This window comes from Sphaerodactylus townsendi, linkage group LG06 (genome assembly GCF_021028975.2).
Source record: "Sphaerodactylus townsendi isolate TG3544 linkage group LG06, MPM_Stown_v2.3, whole genome shotgun sequence".
NCBI lineage: Eukaryota > Metazoa > Chordata > Lepidosauria > Squamata > Sphaerodactylidae > Sphaerodactylus > Sphaerodactylus townsendi.
The window spans coordinates 110,391,911-110,417,229 of record NC_059430.1 but is presented as its reverse complement, the minus strand read 5'-3'; the positions used below and the strand labels follow the sequence as shown (position 1 = coordinate 110,417,229).

Sequence of the window (25,319 nt, the reverse complement as noted above, 5' to 3'; positions counted from 1 at the left end):
AAGGCCAGAGACTGGCCACCTGTAAGGCTTGTAGTATGGTGGTTAAGAGCTGGTGCATTCTAATCTGAAGGAACCAAGTTTGATTCCCCCTCTCTGCCGCTTGAGCTGTGGAGGCTAATCTGGGGAATTCAGATTAGCCTGTGCACTCCAACACAAGCCAGCTGGGTGACCTTAGGCTAGACAGATTTTCGGAGCTGTCTCAGCCCCACCCCATAGGGTGTTTGTTGTTGGGGGGGGGGAGGGAAAGGAGATTGTCAGCCCCTTTGAGTCTCCTATAGGAGAGAAAGGGAGGGGATATAAATCCAAACTCTGCTTCTTGTTGTTCTAATCTTATTCCCAAAAAATGTCAGGAGAGAGCAGCATGGCTTAAGGCTGCTCTTTGGGAGGAACCGCTGGGCTTCCTGGCCTCATTGGATGATACGAGTAAGAGAACCCAGTCCCCTTTCCTCACTTCAGTCCCACCTCCCTCAGCCTCCTCCAATGAAGAGCCAAGGGTGGCATCCTCTGAGAAAAAAGGTTTAAAAAGAAGGTGTGTTCAAAATCCTCAGAGAGGGACATGCTGCACTAGTCTGACAACCCCTCTGAAAATTCCTTGGAGACTGGAGGCAACTCACAGTGTCAACAGGAGTCGACTTCTGACATCATTTCCCCACATCACCGGCTTCAGCTCACTCTAGAGCCTAATCTCTGATGTAGTGTGAGTCCCCAGCTCCTTCCACAACACACTTGGTTTTTTTCTGCAGTGACCCTCCCTCACCATCTAGTAATATTTGTCACTTTTATAGCGTAGACCTCTACAGCCATTATCCTTTTTATAAAATCTCAGAGATGGTATTTTTTAAAGCCAGCAAAGTTATGGGACATTGTGGAGAAAGTATTGCTAACTGGACATTTTAATGCCTTTGCAGATAAAGAAAAAAAAACTATCACAGAGTCTTCAAATGTTTGTGTCTCATGTGTGAATTACATGGTGATTAACCCCCTTGAGGGAAGTTCATGAGGTTCTGGTAATGGGAAATAGTGAAGGTGTTGTGAGTATTCCTAATATAAAAAAGATGCTACCACATACTTTCACTTTGAATTAATTATTGCTGATCTTATCTTTTTGTTAGCACCCCTGGAAAACATTCCCAGTTTAAAGCTTCAGACCTGTGAAAGTCTCAAGCGTCCTGGGCAAATGGATGGCTTTGAGAATTCTCGGTCTTGCCCTCAGGAGCATAAAGACAGGTGACAACTGTGTTCTTTCTTTTGCTTTTTTGTTTTTGTTTGGAGCATATTTTGTTACACTTCAAATACCATATTAGCATCTTACAAATGTGGTGCCAGGGGCACCTGTGGATATTTTTGACATGGGACATTTTTCTAAGTGTCAGTGTAGGTGGTGCAGCCCAAACTATACTGATTGAGCCACCTTTAAAACTGAAGAGAATTCAGACACAGACTGCAAATTTTTCTCTGGGAGATTATTACTGAAAAGTTGTCTCCAGTTCATCCATATTTTTGGAAAGGTTATTGGAAAACTGAAATGGGGGTATGAGCAGTATCTATATAAGTGATCTAATAGCATGGCTTTTGCAGATAGATGCCCATTTTCGCTGCCTTTGAAAAGAAAATTTCCAAGACACTGCTGGGTAACAGCATCTCAGTACTCAAATAAAGCAATAAGAGGATTTAGAGTAGGAGCTAGGCTCTCATTTTTGACAGAGGTGAGGTAATTTTCCCCATCAGCAGCACTAAGCTAGAGGTTGGGGCCAGGAGCCTAGTTCAGTGTGACTTTCGGAATTTATTCTGCACGCTCTCTCCACATTTTCAGAAGGAACATCACCACATTTACTTGGGGAGGAAGGATAACAAACCAAAGAAACTCAAGGCAGAAACTGAGGCTTTTCACTCACACAGGGGCCCTTTCCGGGCATCAAGCAACGGGTAGGGATCGCGTTGCGGCATAAACAATGCCGACGCGATCGCCCTGGGACCGCTCGCATGCATTGACGGTCCTTGGGAGGTAACTGGCAGGGCGGCAAAGCGCAGTAACTTTGCACAGGCCGCGCCCATGGCCGCCGAACGCCTACCTTGTCTCCTGGCTTCCAGCTTGTTGCAGAAGCCAGGGGATACGCCCCCGCAGCCTGGAGCGACGGCTCTGGAGTCGCAGGCCAGGGGGGCGTGTCCCCTGGCCTCTGCGACAAGGTAGGCGTTCAGGAAAGGGGTGGGAAATGGCGCCTTCCAGCCGCTGCCATTCGCACGGCAGCAGTTGGAAGCCGCTGTTTCCAAAACACCTTGCTCAGGGAGCGAGGTTTGAAAACAGTGGCTTCGCGACGCTCGGGGGTTGCGAGGCCGCTGTTGCTGCAATGCAGTGGCGGCGGCTGTGCAAACCCCTCCCCAGGGACACTGTTTTTAGCGTCCCTGGCACTCTGTTTTCCGCCCGTGCGGAAACAGCCAGGGAATGCATATTCCCATTTGCATCACATGATCTTACCTTTGACATCCAGTACCCTAAGGATTAATATGTTTTCAGTTTCCCTGTGAAACACATCTGGGAAGAAACTATCAAATGCCCAGTGACAAGGAAAAATTGGGCTAAGGTGTTGTAAGACTGAAGCATGAGAAGGGCAAATTACATTACCAAAAACGTAATGGAGTTGTCTTAACAGAAATGGGGAAAAATCCCTTTTTCAGCGGCTTATACTGAATGAAAATGCAAGTGTTCTTTAACCTTTACAATGCAGGTCTCCCCGTCTCTTTCCAGTATGAAACTTTATGCCCCTAATTGAAGGGAAGTTTTAGGCACAGCCTCAAGGCAGTTGGCATTGCTGTGCAATTGACCTGCACTGCACAGGAAGACATTGTACATAATTTTCATGCCCTTAAAGGCTATTAATTGCTAATTAGGGAGCCAGTGAGTAATAGTTGTCTAAATTACAGTGCCATCAAGTTCCCTCAGAGGGGCATTTGAAACACCATTATTTGTACTGAACCAAATCTGGGGATGAAATAAGGATGTTCCTCATGTTATTCTGCTTACCCAATATATTTTTCTAAATGCATGCCCTTTTTGAAAGCCTTCAGGCTAGACTGCTTTCTCCTCCATAACCAAGCATGGATATTTTCCATTTATTTTAAATTATGTTTGTTGGTAGAGTTTCTAAGGTCTCCCCAGCTGACTATGGAAATCGGACAAGTAGCAGCCAAGTGTATGAAATTGAGAGACCCTCCAAGCGTCTCCGAAGGAAGAGGAAGTTGCTTTTGGATTCTGAAGACGAGGAAGATAATGCAGATGATGATGAGGTAATGGAATACATTTTGCTTATAGGATTCTGTAGGCAAGAGGCTACATTTGGGTGTTCAAGCATAACCGTGTGACAGCTGGCAATTTTTTTAATTACCGTATATACTCTGTATAAGTCAACCCGAGTATAAGTTGAGGCACCTAGTTTTACCACAAAAAAACTGGGAAAACTTATTGACTCGTGGATAAGTTGAGGGTGGGAAATGCAGCAGCCAGCGGCACAGAGCAGGGCACCGCCGCCATCCCCCCTCTGCCCCAGGGAGAAGGCAGCCGCCTTTTCCCTGGGACAGAGAAGGTTCCCTGCTCTGTGCCGCTGGCTCCTGCGGCGTGAGAGCGGCACAGAGCAGGGCGCTGCTGCCATTCCCCCTCTGCCCCAGGGAGAAGGCAGCCTTTTCCCTGGGGCAGAGGGTGTTCCCTGCTTGGTGCCCCCCGCCAGCCTCCCCGTGGCGACCCCCCAAACGGGGGGAATCACTGACTCGCGTGTAAGTCGAGGGGGGCATTTTTCAGCCTGAAAAAGGGCTGAAAAACTCGACTGATACGCGAATATATATGGTAGGCAGACAGTGAGATTTTGCATTCAAAGAATGTTTTCAAGCTGATAGTTTTAAATCAGTAGTTTATATGGGCAAGTATGGGCACATGTATAGTTAAACGGTGGTTTAAGATATGTTTGAGATATGTTTACATATTTTGCACATTTATGTAAAATATTTTTTTACTTGCCTTCTTGCTATTTTTTATTTCATTTGTTCAAAGTGGGTCATGGTAAAGTACAAAGGGTAAAAATACAGTGTTGGCAATAAAAATAATCTATAAATGGCCACCCCTATCAGGAAACCAGCATCTTAAGTCCCCATTCCAGATACTAATAAATTTCAACTAGCAGTAATCATCCATTGTCAAAAGCTCCCCTGAAGAGCACTGCCTTGCTTCTCTTGCAAAATGCACCAAATGAAGGTGCCCTGTGGACTTCCTCTGAGAAGCTATTCCAAAGGTTGGGTATCCCAAAGAATGACTGCAGTCTAGATGAGGAGATCTTCGTTGCAATCAGAAGGGACAGTAGGAGCAGCTGTGCAAGGACTTCAGTTAATGGATGTTTGATACAGGGAGAGGTGGGCAGTTGATTAATTGGAGTCTCTGCATTATTTTCAAGGGCAGCCTCATGGAGTATTACAATAACTTCCGGAAGTCACAAGAATGACAGAAGAGTATCAAACAAGATAATATATCATCAAAATATTTTTTTAAAAATTGAATCAATATTGCCAACATAAACTTAGAACCTGCATGGGGTCATAAGTTGCCTGCATGGAGTCATAAGCTGCCTACGCAGCAGTGGTGTAGTGGTTAAGAGCAGGTGCATTCTAATCCTCCTCCTCCTCCTCCTCCTCCTCCTCCTCCTCCTCCTCCTCCTCCTCCTCCTCCTCCTCTTCTTCTTCTTCTTCTTCTTCTTCTTCTTCTTCTTCTTCTTCAATAGGCACCAGATTGTCCGTTAAGCTGATGGCTGACATATGTGCCTGAGTAGAGAGTTTTCGTGGGACCTCAACCAAGAAGGCCCTGTCTCTATTAGCTATCCAGTTTTAAAGATGGGGTACCTGGCGGAGGGCTTCAACAGATGATGTTAAAGCCCTTGGGATATCCTGGATTGTTGCTTATCTATTACTATAACAATAATGCTTTATAAAATAGCAGACTGTTTAAAGTGGAGTGGTATTTGTTAAGACCCCATAATACAGAATGATTATCTGCAGTACTGCAATCATAGCTCTGCTCACAACTTTAGTTTGATCCCAGCGAGAGTTCAAGTAGCTGGCTAAAGGTTGACTCCGCCTTCTGCCTTTCCAAGGTTGAGAAAATGAGTACCCAGCTTGTTGGAGATAAAGTGTAGATGACTGGGGAAGGCAATGCCAAACCATCCTGTAAACATAGTCTGCCAGTGAATGTTATGATGTGGCATCACCCCATGGGTCAGTAATCCTTTACCTTTATCTTTAAATTCTTTTGCCTCCAGGGTACTATATATAGAAACCTACAAATAGGGCAACAGAAATGTCTGTATATTTTTCCTTATAGTTTTTAAACATATCTTTGTGTCTAGGAAAAGAATAAACTGAATTTGAAAAACCGTAAAAACGCTAAACCAATCAAGCAAGGTAAGCCTAATTGCCTCAGGCTTTATTACTACCTAATGTTAAACAGCTGCTATAGAGTCGATAGTTTTGCAATGGAAGATGGTTGGGATGGTAGATAATATGTATCTTTACCTATATAATTTGTGAACATGCAAAGTGTCACGACGACAAACCCTCAACCAATGGGCGCCTAGGACTGTCCGTTATACCTATTGGTTCAGGCTTCAGTGTCATGCTCAAAAGACAGTGGGAGGCTGCCTGCCGCAAGGCTGCTGAGTGAGAGCAAGAGGCTAGCCATCTGGATGCTGTGGAAAGGATGAGCCTGCCACAAGCCCGCCCAGGGGAGAGCGGCTAATTGGCTGCCATGGAAAGGAGGTGCCTGCATGAGGTTGCCTGCGCAATATTAAAAGGAGGCAGCCTGGTCGGCCCAGCCCTCTCAATTCCTCACTAGCCGACTCCAACCCCCACCCAACATCCAAGCCGGCCTCTGCAAAGCACCACTGATAAGCTTCCAATGCTCCATGGTTCCAGCAGAAGACCCCCGCTTCACCTGCCTGCTGACACCCACCCCCACAATCCCCAGGGCCTGGCAGAAGTCCCCATTCCCCCACTACCCTTCTTATAAGACCCAAGCATCCACATTCTACCCTCCTCCCACTCCAAGCCTCCCCTTTCCCATTCTTCCCCTCCAACCAACTTTCCCCACTTACTGAAATCCTATCGACAGATAGGAAGGAAGCCACCTGACTGAGAGGGGGGAAACAGGGTGGGTGCAGCACTGGTCAGCACATGACGCATGGGAAATCATAACTTCATAGCAGAAGGCCCATAGATATAAGACTTACACCTGTTACTTCTGACTTACAGAAATTCTTTTTGACTGAGGTATTAAAGGATGCTGCCATAACAGAATTTGGCATGACTGGCACTCTGTTTTATACCTTTTGAGTAGACATTGGTTTTACATTGTAGACCTGGGTGCCAGTGATGCATAACTTTCTAATTACTTACCTCTGGTTTTTTAATGTTTCGTTTGTACTCTTTGTTGGGTAGTAACATCTTGTACTATCACTTTTGACCACTAAAGAAGGCCATAGGGCCAAAATGCATTTGGTTTTGGGTCATAAAGGGTGACATAGGACTTTGCGTGTTAAATTTATTGTGATTTGATACACATAAGGCAGACTGTTATGGGCCTTCTATTGTGAAGTTATGATTTTAATTTGAATAAATGCATTTGTATTTTTGCTATATAGTAGTTTTTAATTTAGTGGCCCTAGTTCCTTCCTGACCCTCCAATTCCCTGTCAGCCAATTCCAACTCCCTCCCACCCCAATTACTAAGCCAGCGTCTAGGAGCACTGCCGGAAAACTGCCGATGCTCTGTGGGACTCGATAGAAGCCCCCCCTTTACCCGCCCGTAGATTCCTACCCTCAATGACCAGGGATTGGCAGAAGCCCCCCCCCCATTCCACTGCTGCCCTGCCCGCCAGGCCCAAGCGTCCACATTCCACATTCCACCCTCCCCCTCCCCCCAACCCCAACCCTCTCCTTTTCACCCTTCCCCCAAACAACCCCATTTCCCACCTCCCCACTTATCAGACTCATGCAACCAGAGCATCATTGACAGATAGGTAGGAAGCCACCCAGTGGTGGGGGGAGGTGGGCTGCTGGTCAAGGCCACTGCAGGTGGAAATGCTTGCCCACCCCCCTTTGGGTAGAGCCCATTGCCTTTTCCCCTGCAATGGGTTTGACTGCTAGTCCTAATATATAATATAGTTTATTCTAATATATCCAGGTTTGAAACATTAATAGTTATGAATAATAGTATGCCAACGGAATAACCAAGTTGTCTGAAACTTGTCCAGGCCTTTCCTCTGGCTTCATCAAGCTCCTGTGAGCATCAAACTAAATATGAATGATAAATATTAAATTAAGCAAAGGGAAGATGCTTTTATAGATCATAAGAGTGGAAATGTTTTATGAGATCTTGGTGGGAATCATCTTAAGTTAGATCACTGCCTCCTCAAATATTTATTCTTTGCATTGATTTATAGATTCTTAGACCATTTATCCTTGACAATCTTCTGGTTGCTATCTACCTTCTGGTTGCTATCAAATGCTTCAGTTTGCCCTTCTAGCCCAGTTTTCAGGATATTCTCAAGGACTAATGGGGCATATTGTTTTGAGTTGGGCATTCAGGATCTATTGCAGCAGTTTGCAATTTCAACTACTTAGGAGCATGACAACTATTGTGTAAAAATACTGTGTAAAAATATATACAACCTTTAAAAAACAGCAGATGGTTTTGATTTTGATTATTTCACTAGTTCCCTTATGAGTATTGAGTAGCATTAGAGATGTTGACCTCTTGGTGAACTTGCTGTTCCCCTATTATAAAAGGGAAAGATAGCCCATCAAACACAAGTGGATTGTTATTTAAAATTTGTTTGTGTATTTGTTCACTGCCTTTCTCCTTTGCAGAACTCAAGGCAGTTTGCAATATAAATAAAAATTGCAAAAAACACAATCAAAACAACAGTTACAAAGCCCATAAAAGCTACAGATTAAAAACTTCAATTAGAACTGCTAATACTAACAGCTAAAGCAATCAAAATGCAGTTCTAAATAGAAGTGTCTTCAACCGCCTTTTGGATATTGTCAATGAGGGAAACAGGCATACCATGGGCATGTTGTCCCATAATTGTGGGGCTGCCACAGAAAAGGCTCTCTCGTGTTTCCACCAAACAAATATGTTTTAATTGGTGGGACAGTGAGGAAGGCATCTCCCCACAATCTTAATTCCTGGGCAGGAACATATGGGAGAAGACAGTCCTACAGATCCCCTGTCTCAAGCCATGTGTCTGTTTTGTCTTCTTCTGAAATGCCACCAGTAAACCTGAATATTTTTATTCTGCCTTTCATTATTTAGTTATTCCTGGAAAGAAGTATGTGTGGAACTGGATTTCCTACTTAGAAGAAGAACGGATGATGGCTGTGCCACTTAAACTATTCAAAGAGGTTGGCAGTATCTTAAGATACTTTTTTGTACACTATAATTCAAGCTCAGCATCAAAGAAGATTTAATTTGCTGGTGCCATCCTAGCATTATCATTTTTTTAAATTAAAGGCGCAGCATGAGTATAGTTGTAATACCCTGACCCTCCCAAAGATCCTGCAAATTAGAAGAATTGGAAGGACGGTGCAGACTAGTGTGACTTTCTGTGTTTTGGTGCTGGTATAAAGCTCAGCACCCAAAGCTGTATAATACTGCGGATGCCACAGTATATGGACCCAGTAGACCAGTATCCCTGTGATTATCTTCAGATACTTGGCACTGTCTGCTTGGGCAAAGCATTTTTGGTTGTAAATTTCTGACAGATATTATTCATACAATGCTCATAGCTCTAGTGCCCTGGCCTAGATAGCTCAGGACTGTCAGATCTCTGAAACTATTCAGTCAGTCCTCATTAGTCCTTGAATAGGAGGCCTCCAAGGATGTCCAGGGTTGCTGTGCAGAGTCAGGCAATGGCAAATCATTTCTGTTCGTAACTTTTGCCTTGAAACTCTAACGGATGGATTTGACTTGACATCATTTCCCACCCCCACCCCCCTAGCCTGAAAAATGAACAATAAGCCTATTTGTTGCATTAAAAATCGTTAAAACTCTAGGTCTTAAGAATCGTACAAGAGAAAAAAATACATTTTAATGGTTCAGATATGTGGGACTTGAGCCCATTGGTGGGCATAGAGCTTAGATACACCTGCCTCTAGCATCTGCTGGCATCAGGTGGGACCAAGTTCATGATAAAATAGGACACGGGTCAAGTGAGCAAGCCGGTGTCCAGAGCCCTTCGGGGGTTGGGCGGTATAAAAATCCCATAAATAAATAAAATAAATAAATAAATTGCAGTGCCACAGGATGAGCTTCCTGGCCGTGGTGCAGAGAATGCAGTCTGATTGGGAAGCTGTAGAATTGAGATAGCAAAAAGAATTGCACTTTGGCACCTTGGAGACAAACTGATTTATTTTGACAAGACCTTTTGTAGGCAGCAGCCTGTTGATCAGGTGCAGAAATATTTAATTTCTTAGATACTATCATCAGGGTTTTTTTGAGGAGCGAATGACTTCCTCTGTGATTTTGGCACACCCTAGATGTAAGGAGAGTCCTTAAGGCTTACATTTTATGTACTGAGACAATAAGACTCACATGTTCATCTCACTGACCCCTCTCAACAAGGGGAAAGGGATCTCCAGCCATGCCATTGGGCGGTGTCTGAGGGAATGCATAGCGGAGGCTTATAAGGCTTCAGGGCTGGCTCCGCCCGGGGTCAACATAGCACACTCATTTGGGGTGGCAGCAACCAGTGCAGAATTCGCTGGCGACGTTTCGGTGTTGGAGATTTGTAGAGCGGCCACATGGTCCTTGATATCTACCTTCACCAGGCATTACAAGGTGGACAGGTACAGTGCAGCAGATGTAGCCTTCAGCTATAGAGTCTTGCAGCACTTGCTGGTTTCACGACCTGACCCACCCGTTTAAGGGACACTGCTTTACAAGGTCCCATAATAAGAAGATGTCCTCCTGCTCAGGGGAAAATGACCATTGGACATTTACCGTGAAGGGTCCTTCTCCTCTGAGCGAAAGAGGACATCTTGTCTGCCCGACAAACAACCCCACCCCTGCAAAAGGAAAAAGAAATTCAGTTGTTAGTTCCTTGAGGGGACATCTTGTTGGGTTTGGAGACAGTTGCCTTGTTTGTTCAGTTTCCTGTTAGTCAGTTAGTCATGTTGCAGCCTGATAGGGGATTCGTTCCTCTCCCTTCAGCCCCTCACTTTCCTTCTTACCTGGTTCCTGTTGGGGTTCTGAGGGGGTATGATCTTATCTGCACTGCTCATCGGAAATATCCAAAAATGAGGAAGTAGGAGGGGTCTCCCACGGGAAACAGGAAGCTGAAGTTTACTTCCTGCCTCTCCAGCAAGCCGGTGGGAAACACCCACAATAAGATGTCCTCCTTTGCTCAGAGGAGAAGGGCCTGTCACAGTAAGAGGTCTGTTTCCCTGTAATCCATGTGATATTCACAGTTTTATGTGATAGCTTCTGACAACCAGGCTTTCATCACATTGTTACTCATAAGGTAGACCCTCAATGACCACTCCTATCGTTAGGGCAAAAACCAACTTCCCAGTTTACCATGAAGTTTGGTGACCATTTTGACCCATCTTCTATGATGGGTGACAACAAGATCCTGGGATCAGTGAAGCCCACTTCTAGTAGTCTTGTACTGTAATACATTGTACATTGATTTCCCTTCAAAATCGATTTGGAGACTCCTGTTGGTTCAGAATGCCACAACTGAAATATAAATTGGGAGCTAGACAGAGCATGCATGCAGTCACTTCACTTGCTACTATCAGTTACCAGGTTCACTTTAAGGTACTGATGCTCACAAAGGCAAAGTCTTTCATGACCTTGGAGCATCATATATGTTAGACCACCTCTCCCTCTGCACTCCACTATGAGAGCTTGGCTCATTTGAACAGGGACTTTTGCAGGTGCCACTCTGCAGAAGGACAAAATCAACAGCTGCCTGTATGTGTGCACCCTTTCAGTCATCTTGTGGAAAGGTCCCCATCTTGTGGAAAGGTCAGGAAGGCTCCCATTCTCCTGGCGTTCCACGAACTGTGCAAAACTTTCTACCCAGGCAATAAGATTTGCACTGTACAAAATGATTAGTAAAATTACTTGGATAAACTTTGGTCTATACTACTTTGTATAGCTTGCTATAAGTAGGATCTTACTTCATAATTTTTGCATCATTAAATGTGTCGTGTTAATACTCAAATTTTTGCTTCAGTTTTGCTTCAGTTGTATTTTTAGATTTCTGGCTGGTTCTACAGCCCTAATCCTATTGCATTGTTTATTGAATGCCTTATCTGTTGATTGTATTGACTCACACTTTGAAAATGCACCTTGAGTCCAAGTGAGAAAGGCAGATTATAAATAACGTTTTTTAAAAAGTAGTTTAGCCACATAAATCATTTAACAGATTATCTGAATTTACCTGAGGAAGGCTATAATAAAAATTATCTTAACTTAGAGACACAAGATTGAATTAGTTAAATCTTGTTGCCTTTTGTAATTCTTTATTTAAAGATTAATTACATGAAAACAAATGTCCTTGAAGAGATGAATAAGAACATCTAATTTAATACGTACATCTAATGTGTTGCTTGTTATTCAAGTAAATCTTAATTCAGGAGTTATTGTTGATCTTGCTGCGTGGAAGCTGTAACAGGGCTGTTCCTTCCCATACTAAACAAAGTCCCAAACTGTGAGGCCGGAGTCCATGCCATGACTTCCCCACGTGCTGGCAACCCTTGGGATACTAAGGTAATGCTGACGTGGGGAGGTGCCACAGCTCAGGCTCCTTCTGTGAGAATCTGAGTTTCTCAGATTGTCTAGGAATGCAGGATCAAACGGCAAGAGAGGGGAGCCATTTTTTAAAGTGCCCTATCAGTTGTGTCTTGTTATTGTAAAACAGTCCAGATTAAGATGGATGCCATTCTTAAATCATACACTTTGATACTAAGAGGGGTTTTGCCAGACATGTGCTTTCCCCCTCCCAATCAAGTAGGCATAGCGGTAGACAGCGCCTTCCCTGAATTCTCAGCAACTCTGATCTGGATGACAACAGCCTTGAGGAGGCACCCCTGTCCTCAGCCTCACAAAGAACATGCAAACCCCTCACGCCCTGATTCCAGCTAGCTCATCCTGATCCCCGCTTCCCAAGTGTTAATTTTATCTTAAACAAGCTGTCCAACTATCAAAGAACCATCAACCTTCCAAAGTTTTTTTGTTTAGCCTTCCAGACTCATTCTGACTTGAAATTTGTCCCTGCTTCCAGTATCATCAGTACAGCCCAAACCTAAGCAGGAATTGGGCACTCCCAGGTTTTAACCTGATCAAACCTTTTTCCATAGCATTGTTCCTGCCTGGAAAGTTGCTTCTGGAAAGTAGCCTCTCTTATCATAGCTGGAGGGTTAACTTTTCCTATAAGTAGACCCCCAAACATCCTTTGCTCTTTGTACTTGGATGTCCTCCTTGTGCCCACAAGCAGGGCTGGCCACTGTCTCTCATTTTCCTTGGACCTCTTCATTTTAGGAATGGTAAATATCACCAACCCCTCTACACCCTTCTCCATTCCCCTCTATCTTTCACCTCTTTCTATATACTAGGCATCTTAAAACTCTGTGTCTGTGTTTGTAGCTTGCCTGTGTTTTTTTATTCTTTTTAATCCCTAACAAAATTGTAAGCCTCCTGGATTCTAGCTTTTGTGTGGATTTCTAGCAGATCTGGACTCCATAAATTGGTGTATACCACCCCTGGCCCAGCCTCTTGCATTGCAAAGTCTGTTCCCTGCTAATTCCCAAAACTAAAAAGGAACAGACTGGACTAATTCAGGTAACAGATGTAGCTCCCCTGCCTCTAGAATGATAAGAGCCCTATTTGCGAAAATCAGCTTAGATGTAAACATACTATTGCTAAGCCTTTGTATACACAGTGGGTCTGGCCACATAAACAAATATGCTTAAAGTGTGCATCCTCCCCTTTCTGGCACCATCTTGATTGTTAATATGCCATTGGAAAGTATCTGACACTCTTCAATCCTGGTCCCTTATGTCTGCATATGAAGGACTGCCTTTGCCTATACTGGTCTCTGGAAGAGCACAGCCAGTTCCTTTACTGCCCTGGCTTTGTTCCTTATTCATGAGGCAGCTGCTGTTCTTCCCTGAGTAGTTGGGAGGATGCGAATTTGCCTGCTTGTCTGCTCAGGAAAGAATGACTGCTGCAGAGCAAGTGGATGTGGAACAGAATAGTTGCTGCTACAGGTGGGCCGAAGAGAGGCAGCAGAGGTTCTTTCCTTGCAAAGAGTACAAGGCTAGTATAGAGGAGATAAAGTGCCATGAGAAGAGGAGGAGGCTCTTGCTGCCTTTTTTCCTGCTGGAGAAAGAAGCCCATATGGACAAAGCAGGGCTTAATTATACATGTACAGATGACCATGCGCAAATCAGCTTCGAGGCATTTTAATTCTTGTTTTTAACTTTGCCCGCAGTTCCTTCCCTTTTGGGTGTGTAACTATAAAATTCTCTCAGCACTAATGTTGCATTTCAGGCAGAACTGGGGAATGCCACTTTAATTTTTGTTAATTAATAAATGGTTGCTGAAATTTGATTGGGTCCTTGAGCATATTGTGTGTGGTCTTATTCAAAAGTAACTGTTACAGGTTAGGGCAAAAGGGGCAGCCAATCTGAGCAATATTCAGGAGGCCAATTCTGGAGAATATGAAAATATCACCCATTTTCCCTGATGATGAGCTCCTTCAGTTTCCGTAATTGTCAAACAAGGGCCTCTGGTTTGTTTTTTTGTTTCACAGTGTAAAATAACATTCCCCTTCTTTCCTCTGCAGTCACAGTCCTTTCCACAGAACAAAAATGGATTTAAAGTTGGAATGAAGTTAGAGGGTCTGGATCCTGACCATCCATCTTTATTTTGTGTCCTTTCTGTTGCTGAGGTAAATGTCTGTCTGTTATAGTAGAGCCCACACGACATGTTTTCAGGAATGGGAGAGAGAGAGAATTGACAAGTAATAAATAGGTTGTCATTAAGCCAATAGGTTAAAACCATGTTCTAATACAGTAGCTAATTTCTTTTTTAATTAAATGTGGTTTCTGGCTGAAAGGGGCTTTTTTTAATCATTTGTGCTCCCATTGTGATTAAAGATGTCAAAAGATGTCAAGGCTTGAAAAATGTTATTGGCAGTGTGAAAGGTAATTGACAGGTAAGCCAGACAATCTAGGCAATCTTTAATTTGTTTCTTTTTTCCTCGCCCTATGCTTCTCTGCTATGCTTTTTCTGGAGCTAATTTTGGTGGCTAATCCTGCAACGGGCTGTGTAAAACAGAATTCATAGTGGGGTAACAACCCTTTCATTGTGAATCTTGACACGGCAAGCAGTGCCTGACCCACTGGGAGATTGATTGCTAGGTCACATCATTCTGGATTTGCAGAATGGATAGATTCATTCTTTGATATAATCTCCATTGCTCAGGGTTCATTTTTGGATGAAAAAGACTTGGTCTAGGATGAGCAGACATGTAAAATCTGATTGATTTTCAAGGCAAATTGCTCAAAAAGGAGATAAACTTGTGTTGCCTCACATTTACAGGTGCAAGGGTACAGAATGCGACTGCATTTCGATGGCTATTCTGAGTGCTATGACTTCTGGGTTAATGCTGATTCTCCTGATATCCACCCTGTGGGCTGGTGTGAAAAAACAGGCCACAAACTGCTTCCTCCTAAAGGTACATGGGCCATTCTTTGTTGTTTTTACTATGCCTGATTATCATCTTCCCTGGATACAAGCAACCCTCCTTAACAAAAGAGCATTTCCTATTAAGTCTACCCATCTTGAACTGTTTAAAGTGAGAAGAAATAACAAAAGTCAGAACCCCTGGGTCATTCCACATAAGTGGAAAGAGGTAGCATGTTAGAAATGTAACATGTGTCTTCTTCTGTCCTTAAACATGTCAAGCAGCTAAACATACTGCTATATAGTGGTTTTCTTGGGTATAATCACAAAAAAGATGCAATGGTTGATAAACATAATCTGTGTTAATTTTTTAATATGCACAAGTTTATACTGTCATTTTCCAAACAGGTTTAGGGAGTCCTAGGATATGTGAAGCAAGATCTAAAGATGTAAAGCTCATGCTAGCAGTGCAGACCTATGTAGATTACTCCAGTCTGAGCCCATTTCAGACGAACGGCTTAGACTGATGTAACTCTGCATAGGGTTGTTGTGTAGGAAACACTAAAATAATACATTCTTTTCGTAACATATTCATTGCTCTCTCTTGCCATTATTCTATTTAGCAGAGACTTCTGACATTTCAAATTAATGACTAAGAGCTGCAATAAGGTGTTTTTAAAAATAGAGAAAGCAAGATCTGTGAATAGAAGACTTTAACCCCTGCCTCTTCCATGAGGGCTTCGATCATGCAAAGTTCAAATTCTTCCCACATAATTTATATTTCTCAAAAACCAGTCTGAGTACAGCAGCTCCCTGTATCAAACAATGCTTTTATCTACCAATCCATCTCTAGGTTACAAGGAAGGGGAATTTAATTGGGCTTCATATTTGAAGAGCTGCAAAGCCCAGGCTGCCCCCAAAACTCTTTTCAAGGCACTCAGCACAGTAAGTAGCAATACTTGCTTTTGATGTCTTTCAAGTTGCTGTTGTTCAAACCCCTTTTTGAAAGCTTCATCCAGGATAGCATTGTTACCTTTTCTGATACTTAGAACACAAGCTGAACTATAAAACGGGGTGGGGAGGAGAAGAGACCAGGCATGAAGAATTCTAGAAGGAAATCTGTTTAGTTGCTCACACTATGCTTAGAATGCAGAGTTTATTTCCTAAGTGCATACACAGAAGCCACGTTAACAAGAAAATAAGCATCAAGGTCCACAAGGCAGTGAATACCTGCTCCCCTGGCATGTCTTTTGTGTTAAAAAAACACATTTCTTTGGAGCTAGCTGTGTATAAGCAGAACACCTAGCTCAGCTCATTCCCCGGCATGAAAACGGGGTAAAACTCATATTACTTCAAAGCGTTATTGCTTGTCTTTTGCCTTCTCTATCTGTATCTTCAGAATTGTGTTTTAAATGGCTTTAGTACACTTCTCGTTCCACTCTGTCAAGTTGCCTGGCTTGTACGTTGGTGTAGCATCTTATCCAATCTGTACTCGGGTAATGGTTGTCAATTCCTGTTGATTTCAGTTAATTAGAAGATGGGCTTGTAACTCTTCCATGCAGAGCAGTCCTGTGGAGAAAGTAACTTCTGACTCAGAATGCCCATGAATACAGAAGCTGCTTCCTGGTTCTGATTCACACAGGGCAGCCCATTTTTTCTGCTGCTGGACTCACGCGGGTCATTGCCAGGGGCAGCCACTCTAGTCATCCCAGGTTAGGTGATGCTTCTATGTGACTGTGTCTGCATGTGGAAAAGTTTCAAAAAATGCGGAAAAGTCTGCAGTCACTTCCAGTTCATGATTGTTCATTCTATATTGTAGCTGATTCTTCTAGTAATATGCCAAAATGTTTACTTTTCCCATAATAGAGATTTTATTATATTCGGCTTCTACAGTGAAAACTGGCAATATCTGTGGTTTTGTTGAAATGTTACAGTTGATCCAGTTTACCAGCATGTATCGAATTTTGGGCCTTGACCTAAATATCTCAGGCTAGCTTGATCTTGCTAGATCTCAGAAGCTAACCAGGATTGCCCCCAGTTAGTTTTTGGATTGGATTCTACCAGGAACATCAGGGTTGTCATCACTTTGCCATAAGGCAGCTGCAACTTTACACACACACACACACCAGCAGAATTTGAGGCTTTATCATCACATAACTTGCAAAACTAGATTTTTTGGTTGCCTAACGTAGAAGGCCATATTTGAAAGCATAATCTCAACTGTCTGGCTAATGACAAATGTTTCCCCCATTTATTCTGTTCTCCAGCCAGTCACACCTTCTGGTTTTCGAGTGGGAATGAAGTTAGAAGCAGTAGACAAAAAGAATCCTTCCTTGATGTGCGTAGCAACCATTGCAGACATGTTGGATAATCGGCTGCTTATTCACTTCGACAACTGGGATGAAAGCTATGATTATTGGTAAGAAATTATTTCCAGTATGCACTCAACCAGAATGATGCTTGGGAGGAAATAAATTCTGTCCTGAAAGGCACAGGATGTACCCTTTACAACAAAAAGATAAAAGTGTGGCTGGTATAGTTCGGTGGAAGCAGCATGCTTCTGCTGTAACAAATATTCCCTGGGGTGGGAGGGACTTGGGAGGAATGTTGCCAGGCTGGCTGGGCAGAGGGAAAACCTATGCGGGCAAGCTGAATGGATGAACCCACCCCACCCCGACCCTTTTCCCTGGTCAGCAGAGATTGGGGCTGGCTGCCCCGCTGCCCCCAGTTGAGTCTGTTCAGCCCTGAGACAGAGCAGGCTCCTTCCCCAGCTGCCTAAGTAGTGTCTAGATCACCAGAGGGACATGAGCGGGGCCCGGCCCTGCTCTCTCCAGCAAAGGGCCAGCCTTCCTCAGCCTGCCCCCACCAGACAGTGCTACGGCAACAAGAGCAGAGTGGGAGGCCACCAGTGGCCAGTAGTCTGGGGCAGCAGCATGCTGCTGAGACGGAGATGGAGCCATTGGTGCAGGTGACCCACTGGGCTGCCTCTGGCTCGGCACAGGCATGGGATAAAGGCAGCACCTCCTGCATGTTCTCAGAGGCTCTGGAATGGAGAAACGCTTGGCCTGGGCCCCTTCTGCCACGCCAACTGCCAGGCTGCAGGAGGAGCCTTGCCCAGCGCACCTCCAAGTTGAACACCTCTAGGGGCCTTGCGGAGCTTTACTCTGCAAAGAAGATACAGAAGGAAATAGTGGTGGATTAATTCAGAATTGCCCCTGGATCTTTTTGTTGAAATAGGTATGCTTTGGAATCAGGAAAGGTGTTCTGAGCCAGGCTGTCACTCTGGTTTTCAAATCTTCCGCAATCTTGAGGGCTAGAATCATGACTGGCAAAAAAAACCAACTCCCTGAGAAATTTCAGGATGTCCCATAATGTAATATGAATCAGATCCCAAATTTGTTGGAGGGCTCTGCCTTCACATTAGAGAGCTCTAATAATGGATGTCTGGAGAAATCTGGGAGTATGGTCCATTGGTTAGAGACTAACAGAAGTGGTTTGCCATTGTCTTTCTCTGCGTAACAACTTTGGTATTCCTTGGTGGTCTCTCATTCAAGTACTAGCCAGGGCTGACCAAGATCTGATGAGACCAGGCTAGCCTGGGCCATCCAGGTCCGGAAAGGGTGTTCCTTACTCCACTCCAAATTCAAGAAGGTGTGTGTGCTATTATGTGTTTATCTGCCCACATAATATTCAGGACTATTTGCTTTTCATCTCAAATCCATCCCTCTTTTTATCGTTGTTTATTCATTATCTGTGTGTTTGATGCAGAGATTTTGTTTCTATAGTCCTGCTTAACCAGTTCAATATATAGAATTCCCCTTTTTAAGTCCAAGGGTTTCCTACCCCCTTGTATAGCATATAGTATTTATCTGGACAACCGATGAAATCTCTGAACTGAAGGAGGAATCCACCATCTAGTGGAGGGGACAAAAATTACATTCTGCTTCTTGCATCCAAGAAAAGATAGGGAAGTGTCCACGATCATTAAAAAAATACCTTCCTCCTTCAGGGGAGATGGGGCTTGAATTGTTATTGAAACAGCAAAATCTGAAGAGCAGTAGCTGGAATTGACTGCTACCTTAAAGTTGAAGGGAAGTTCTACATAAAGTTTCAGCCTTCTAGCCACTGATTTGACAAGTATAAAAATGTATTGTTATGAATTATTTTGCTGGGATTCTCAGTGTGCAAATCCCTGACTTGGATGAATACTAGGCTGGATAAGTTTCAGGTATTCCTTCTGGTTCCTCAGTGGAGAAGAAAGAGATATAAAAATGTGCCTGTGGCAAAAAGTAAGGGAGTATACAGCTACCTCTGATTCCCAAACCCATGGACAACATTTCTCAGTGATTTACTTTAATGAATAAATATGTCCAAAACTGTGGGTTTTATTTTCAAAGAGATAGCTTTATGAATTCCAACCAGGCAGCATGCTGTGTATCATATATTGGTCCAGCAAAGAAACATCAGACAGGATTTGCATATTTGTTTTCGTTCTTAGTCTCAGTGACTGGAGCCAGTTTTCTGGTTTTTTGTGCAGGTGTGATGCTAGTAGCCCATATATTCGACCTATTGGTTACTGCCAAGAAACTGGAACTCCATTAACAACACCAGCTGGTATGTTGCAAGCCTGCCATCTCCTGCTGAAAATATTTGCGAAGTGTGTTCTCTCGTGTGATTCTACATATTATGAGGTTCTGGATTGTTTGGGGAGGGGGTGTTTCTAACCATGAAACTTGGCACATATCAGAACTGGATTTACAATTTAAATGTGCCACAGAGCTATAAGTGTTCGTTATCTGAGGATGCTTCCGTGAGGAGGGTTTTCCCTTATTGACCAATTTCCTTTATTGTTAGGCTCCTTTTAAAATTTGTCTCAGGGCATATTGTGCTGACTGCTGCTCTGCCCTTTAATTGAAGTGGGGCCTATGTTCCCAATTGTGAAGAAATTTCAGATGCTGATAGCTTGTACATGTTGCTCCTGTTGACCAAGGACTGGGTCCTGTGACTTGTTCCATGAATATCAAACTCCAGCAGAAGTATTTATGAGATGCAACTCTGAGGGCTGAAGCACTTATTTGGTGTAAAAGATAATGGAATATGAGTCAATTAAGTGTGATATTTCAGCTATAGAACAGTAAAAACCTACTGAAACTTAATCTAGCACGAAGTACAACTACAGAGGATGGTGAAAAAATTGGGAAACAGGAAAACATAGACCCATGTCTATTTTTGGTGCATTGGAATAATAAAAATTAAACATCATGTTTTGCTAATAAATGGAATGTGTTTGGGGGCCTCTTATAGCCAGTCTGTGAGCTTGTAGGGTGCTGGACCCGATACTGGGGAAATTATTCAATAGGTAACTAATTACAACACAAGGAGCAAGGATCCTGTAATGCTAGAACCAGTGGTGGTGAACCTATGGCACTCCAGATGTTCATGAACTGCAATTCCCATCAGCCCCTGCCAGCATGGCCAATTGCCCATGCTGGCAGGGGCTGATGGGAATTGTAATCCATGAACATCTGGAGTGCCATAGGTTCACCACCACGGCGCTAGACTGAAACACATCAGGACCTTGGATAGCTCCCAGAGAGTGAGAGCAGGTATTTAATTTGATAAAGTCCTAAACTCAGTTTGTGCCATTATGTCCATGATCTGTGCATTTTGTAATTGTGGGGAGTCCAGCTACAACCCCCTTGTGCTTATTACTGTTTTGGAATAACAAAGGCCAGTCCTTTACTATTTGTGAAATAACTGAATGATTTGTTCCCTCTATGTTGCTCTTGTTCATAACTAAAAATCCATGTACTTAGATTTTTTGGGTTTTCTTTTTAAGATTCTTTTGAAAAAACACTTTTCAAAAAAGTTGTTTGGTTGTAGTTTTCATGAAATTAAGTTGATTTTCTGGGAGGGCAACAGATTTTATTAAACCACGGTCTTCTTGTTTGCATTGAGTTCTTGTGGATAGATAGCCATGGGAAGTCTTGGCAGTAGTGAATCTGATTGTTTCAGTTCTGTCACTGATTACCAGCTCGTTTCAGAGTCCAAGAGACTGATGTGCAACAAAGAAAGAGTTGTTGCTTCTCCATATCTGCACTTACACATGTGACCTGCACACAGGAAACTTTCACTAACTTTGTGTGGAATCAATAAAATGAGCAAGTGGCTTCATTTCTGATTTAAGCCACCACACACGCTGAAGTATATGCATTAAATAGTATTGTGGTTTTTAGTTAATTGCCATGTACTGAGGCTTGTAGCTGTTCTAGAATTTTGAGAATATGCCTCACATTTCTTTCCAGAGTACAAAGATTTCAAAAGCTTCTCATGGGAGAAATATTTGGAGGAAACTGGTTCACAAGCAGCCCCAGCAAGAGCATTTAAACTGGTCAGTCAAAATCCCATTTGGTTTTGTGTTAGTATACCACAATGCAAAAGGCTGTGATTTTTTTTCCTTTGGCCTGCACTTTATGGTCGCAACCATGTGAGTAATGTATGCTAACTATTATAGTGCAGAATTATCAACGAACTAGCAGCCAAATAAATAAATGGGTGGAGGGTATAAAGAGATTGCAATTTAGATAAAGAATTTTCTTAAGGCTTCAGTTCAAACCTGCAACTGGTAAATGGTGTTGAACTAGGCAGCATGTTAAGAACAGAAAGATTACTGCAGGATATGCATGATGCTGAGATCTTGGTCTGCTATAGATCCAGTATGACTGAGACCCATTGATGAGTCTGGAATGGAATAATAACGTTAACCCTTCTATTCAAAATTCGGTTGTTTAAAGAATGATGAAGAGGTAGGGTTGGGTTTGCAGAATGATGGGGTGATAGGTATGTTGATTAATTAGTCTTGACAAACCCAGCATAGTGTAGTGGTTAAGAATGGTGCACTCTAATCTGGAGAACCAGGCTTGATTCCTCACCTCCACGTGAGCAACGAACTGTTTGGTTTGTTTCCCCACTCTTACACTTGAAGCTTGCTGAGTGACTTTGGGCTTATCACAGTTCTTTTGAACTGTCTCAGCCCCACCTATCTCACAAGGTGTCTGTTGTGGAGAGGGGAAGGGAAAGGAGCTTGTAAGCCACTTTGAGACTTCTTACAGAAGAGAAAGATGGAGCATAAATCCAAACGCTTTTTCTTCTGAATAAAAGGAGATGAACCTTTTGAATATGCATTTAGAGTTATATGGATCACACTCTTAAGTCATGGGGTCCCTGTTGAACCTATGCTCACCTTTGGAATTTTGAGCAAGGTTAGTGGGTGCCACCACAAAATGACTGCCACAGAGGCAAGACTAATCACAAAATGGCGGCCGTGAATCACAAAACATTGCCACGTTCCAAACCAAATAGCTTTCTGTGAGGGGGTCAGCTCTCTCTACATGGATGCACCTGGAGACCCAAAGATGAAGCCTCCCTTGGTTTTCTGAAGCATCTGTCAGTGAAATGCAAGAAAGCCAAACTTGGTTCTTTGCTTTGGGGAGAAATGATTTGTCAAAAAGCAACAACAGTGGGCACCATGGCACCCATGAGCACCCCATTGGGATCACTGCTGTAAACTCCCTTCCATGATGTTTGTCTCTGATTTGTATTGCACTTTTTTTTTACAGCGCCCACCTCATGGTTTCCAGACTAACATGAAACTAGAGGCTGTAGACAAGAGAAATCCCATACTAATTAGAGTGGCAACTATAACTGATAAGGATGACTATCGTATCAAGGTAGGCATTTGATTCCAGCAAACCACAGGGCATCACCATCACCACTGGAGGGACAAAAATAACCTCAGATATGTTTAAGCTATCCAGGAAGCTGGCACATACAATGATAATTGGTGGCTTGGTATTTGTGTCATTTCCCCTGCCCTTATGAATTGCCATCCTCCTGCTTAGTATTGCTGGATGCCATTGTGATATAGCTTATTGCAGATTGACATTTGTTAAATTGATTTTTCTTCCCCTTGAGCGGTTTCTCTGAATGAATTTAGCATAAATTTGACATGTTTGAGCTCTCATACCCTGAGGGTGCGTTGCAATGGGAACTTCACCATCAGGTTAACTGGTTCTGCTCACCATCCTCTAATCAGCACATAAACACAGCCAAAGTATTGCATAAAATGGAGATTTGTCAGCTGCTGAGATTGGAAAATCTTAGTTTACAGAATAGGTAGGCTAACGGAGTTTTCCACAGTGTTCTTTGGTAGTATGTTTCAATTCTTGTTTAGCAAAATGGTATTTAGAATACATAAGCTCAGCAATTGCACATATAGATCAATGTTTTGTCTCTGAGGGTGCCTATTTCAGGGTGCAAGAAAACTAACAGAATCATGTCATTCGTTTCCATCTTCTAAGAGTGTAAGGTTGGATACATAAAATGGTATTTAATTCAAATTCCAGACTGTTCTGTGGCATTTTAGCAGGTAAACGGATTTATTCTGGCATGAATCTTAGAAAGCAGTCACCTGCTTTATCAGATGCATGAAATACACCTATAGTGTATATAATTATTTTTTGACTAAATTTATTTTGGCAGTGAATTAAATACATTTGGTTGATCCACTGGTAAGAATGTTAACAGAATGTAATTGTAAATATTATTCTTAGAATTTTACAAAAATACTGGAAAATGTTTAAAATACTGGAAAAAAGAGGACAACCGGAGATTCTTAAATCCCACAATAACAGACTATACTACTCTTCAAACAGGCAACATTTCTGCTGTGGGTTACATCATATGTTTCACCAGCTGCTCTAATAGAATTCATTGTGTAGGCCTAGGCCTTATTGTTCTTTCAGATCATGGGGGATGTGAAGTTGAAGTTGGTGAGAAGATTGGAGCAAAGATAATTTTTGGTATTTAAATTCTCTCGTTGCATGATATATACTGATGAGAGTGTTACAAGGAATATTGACTGCTGTTTTCATAATAGTTCAGGGAACCATAGATGATATGATGGTTTCTGCATTTAAATCAGATGTCTTTTGAATTTGTGCCGTGTCTTATGAGAGGTCTGGAGAAATCCCAGGTGTCAGGACACCACGGCACCTAGTATTTTCAGCAGTAATTTTATTGTAGTGTCGCTCAGCAACTTTCAATATAAGGAGTTGGATCTAACCAGACTGGATCTAACCAGTTTGTTCACTGGTGAAAAAGGGAGGAAGAGGTCCCCTTTGCCCAGCAAAAAAGTATGTTTGGGTTCATGAGACATCGACCTTCGGTGGAAGCAGTAATAAGGAGAGAGAAGATTGGCAAAGATTGAGCAAAAATGCTGACTGGATCCCACCCAGAGTTTATAATTTTGCATCAGAATGTTTTGTTGTATGACATAAATAAATGTGCATGAAATGCTTGTCACGGCTTCCTTGTATGTAAGCTTAACTTTACATCTGTGATAGTCGGTGCCTTAGGAGCTGGATATGGCTCTTCTGAGCACCATTCCCAGAGTGGCACCTGCCCTCTAGTAAGTGGGCAAGGCTTTTGCCTGGTGGGGCTTGTGGTTGGCAGGTGGTTCTGGGTTCACAATAATTAGCAGTAATTAGATTTTTAAATATGTCATGTTAGGTGAAGCAGAATATGGTATCATTCAGTAGAAAACAACACATTTTCTTGGACGTCTGTTATGAGGTGGCCCTATTTCCTTTATAAAAATGCCCTCCTGAACAATTCTGTTTTGCATAGTTTGAGGAAAGTCGGGAGAATGGGGAGAGTCCTGATCTTTCTTGGGCAGCTCATTTCACAAGGTGGGGGCCACAACTAAGAAGGCAGATGTTTGGGCAGCTGTTGATCTTGCTCATTTACAGTTGGCACCTTCTCAGATGACTCAAGTTGTCACAACAGGTCACAGGTGGAAAGACGGTCTTGCAGTGATGAGGGTCCAAGTCCACAAAGGTTTTGTATGTGACTGCCAGTGCTTTGAATTGAGCCCACTGACTCATGGCCAGCCAATAGAATGACCGCAGAGTGGCAATAATATACATGCTCCATCTGACTCCCCCTAGTAATAGAGCTGCAGCATTCTGCAGCACCTGGAATCTCTGAGTTGATTTTGAGGGAAGACATTAGCAGACTGTGTACAGTAGTATAGTCTCACTGTTACCATGACATGGTTCCTACCTACACACAATCTCTGCAGGCATTCTTTATTCAAGTGGTGTTTGTTTTTGCCTTTTTTATATTCCAAACCTCAGTTTTTTTCTACAAAATGAAAATAGATGGGGTGTGTGAATAGTTCACTGTGCACTTTGTAGTCAGCTGACACATGTACAAAAAGGCAAAACATTTTTTCCCCCTCTAAGCATCCCTATCAAAGAGCACCCTGGTCAGAGTCATTGTTAACTTTGAAATATCCAGAGTTATTGTATGAAGATAGTCAAATGTACCAACTCCTCTTCAGGAAGAAGCAAACTTCCCTGAAGACTAAAGACCCAGGTTTTAGTAATTTGGTATGAGTTCATCAAAGTTCTGACCAAGCATTAGCAGCAGCTCTGGAGTAACAGCTTAGTGATTGTATTGTCCAAAAAGTTACCCCAAACAACAGCGATCAAAGTGAAAATATTTTTTATCCAATAAGAAAGGCAAGA

The 25,319-nt window shown here is 42.9% G+C and overlaps 1 protein-coding gene across 4 annotated transcripts in view; it reads left to right on the top strand.

Annotated features, from left to right (window-relative positions):
- The window catches only part of LOC125434503 (lethal(3)malignant brain tumor-like protein 3), a 99,056-nt gene that overhangs the window by 41,816 nt on the left and 31,921 nt on the right, over positions 1-25,319 (top strand). For all 4 annotated transcript variants that reach the window (XM_048499961.1, XM_048499959.1, XM_048499960.1 and 1 more), the window contains 11 exons: positions 1,113-1,227; positions 3,138-3,285; positions 5,385-5,439; positions 8,350-8,438; positions 13,889-13,993; positions 14,647-14,782; positions 15,584-15,675; positions 16,998-17,149; positions 19,268-19,344; positions 21,036-21,121; positions 22,350-22,460. In XM_048499961.1, the coding sequence (XP_048355918.1) occupies positions 1,178-1,227; positions 3,138-3,285; positions 5,385-5,439; positions 8,350-8,438; positions 13,889-13,993; positions 14,647-14,782; positions 15,584-15,675; positions 16,998-17,149; positions 19,268-19,344; positions 21,036-21,121; positions 22,350-22,460 (1,101 nt within the window). In that variant the 5' untranslated portion in view covers positions 1,113-1,177. The remainder of the gene's footprint in view (positions 1-1,112; positions 1,228-3,137; positions 3,286-5,384; positions 5,440-8,349; positions 8,439-13,888; positions 13,994-14,646; positions 14,783-15,583; positions 15,676-16,997; positions 17,150-19,267; positions 19,345-21,035; positions 21,122-22,349; positions 22,461-25,319) is intronic.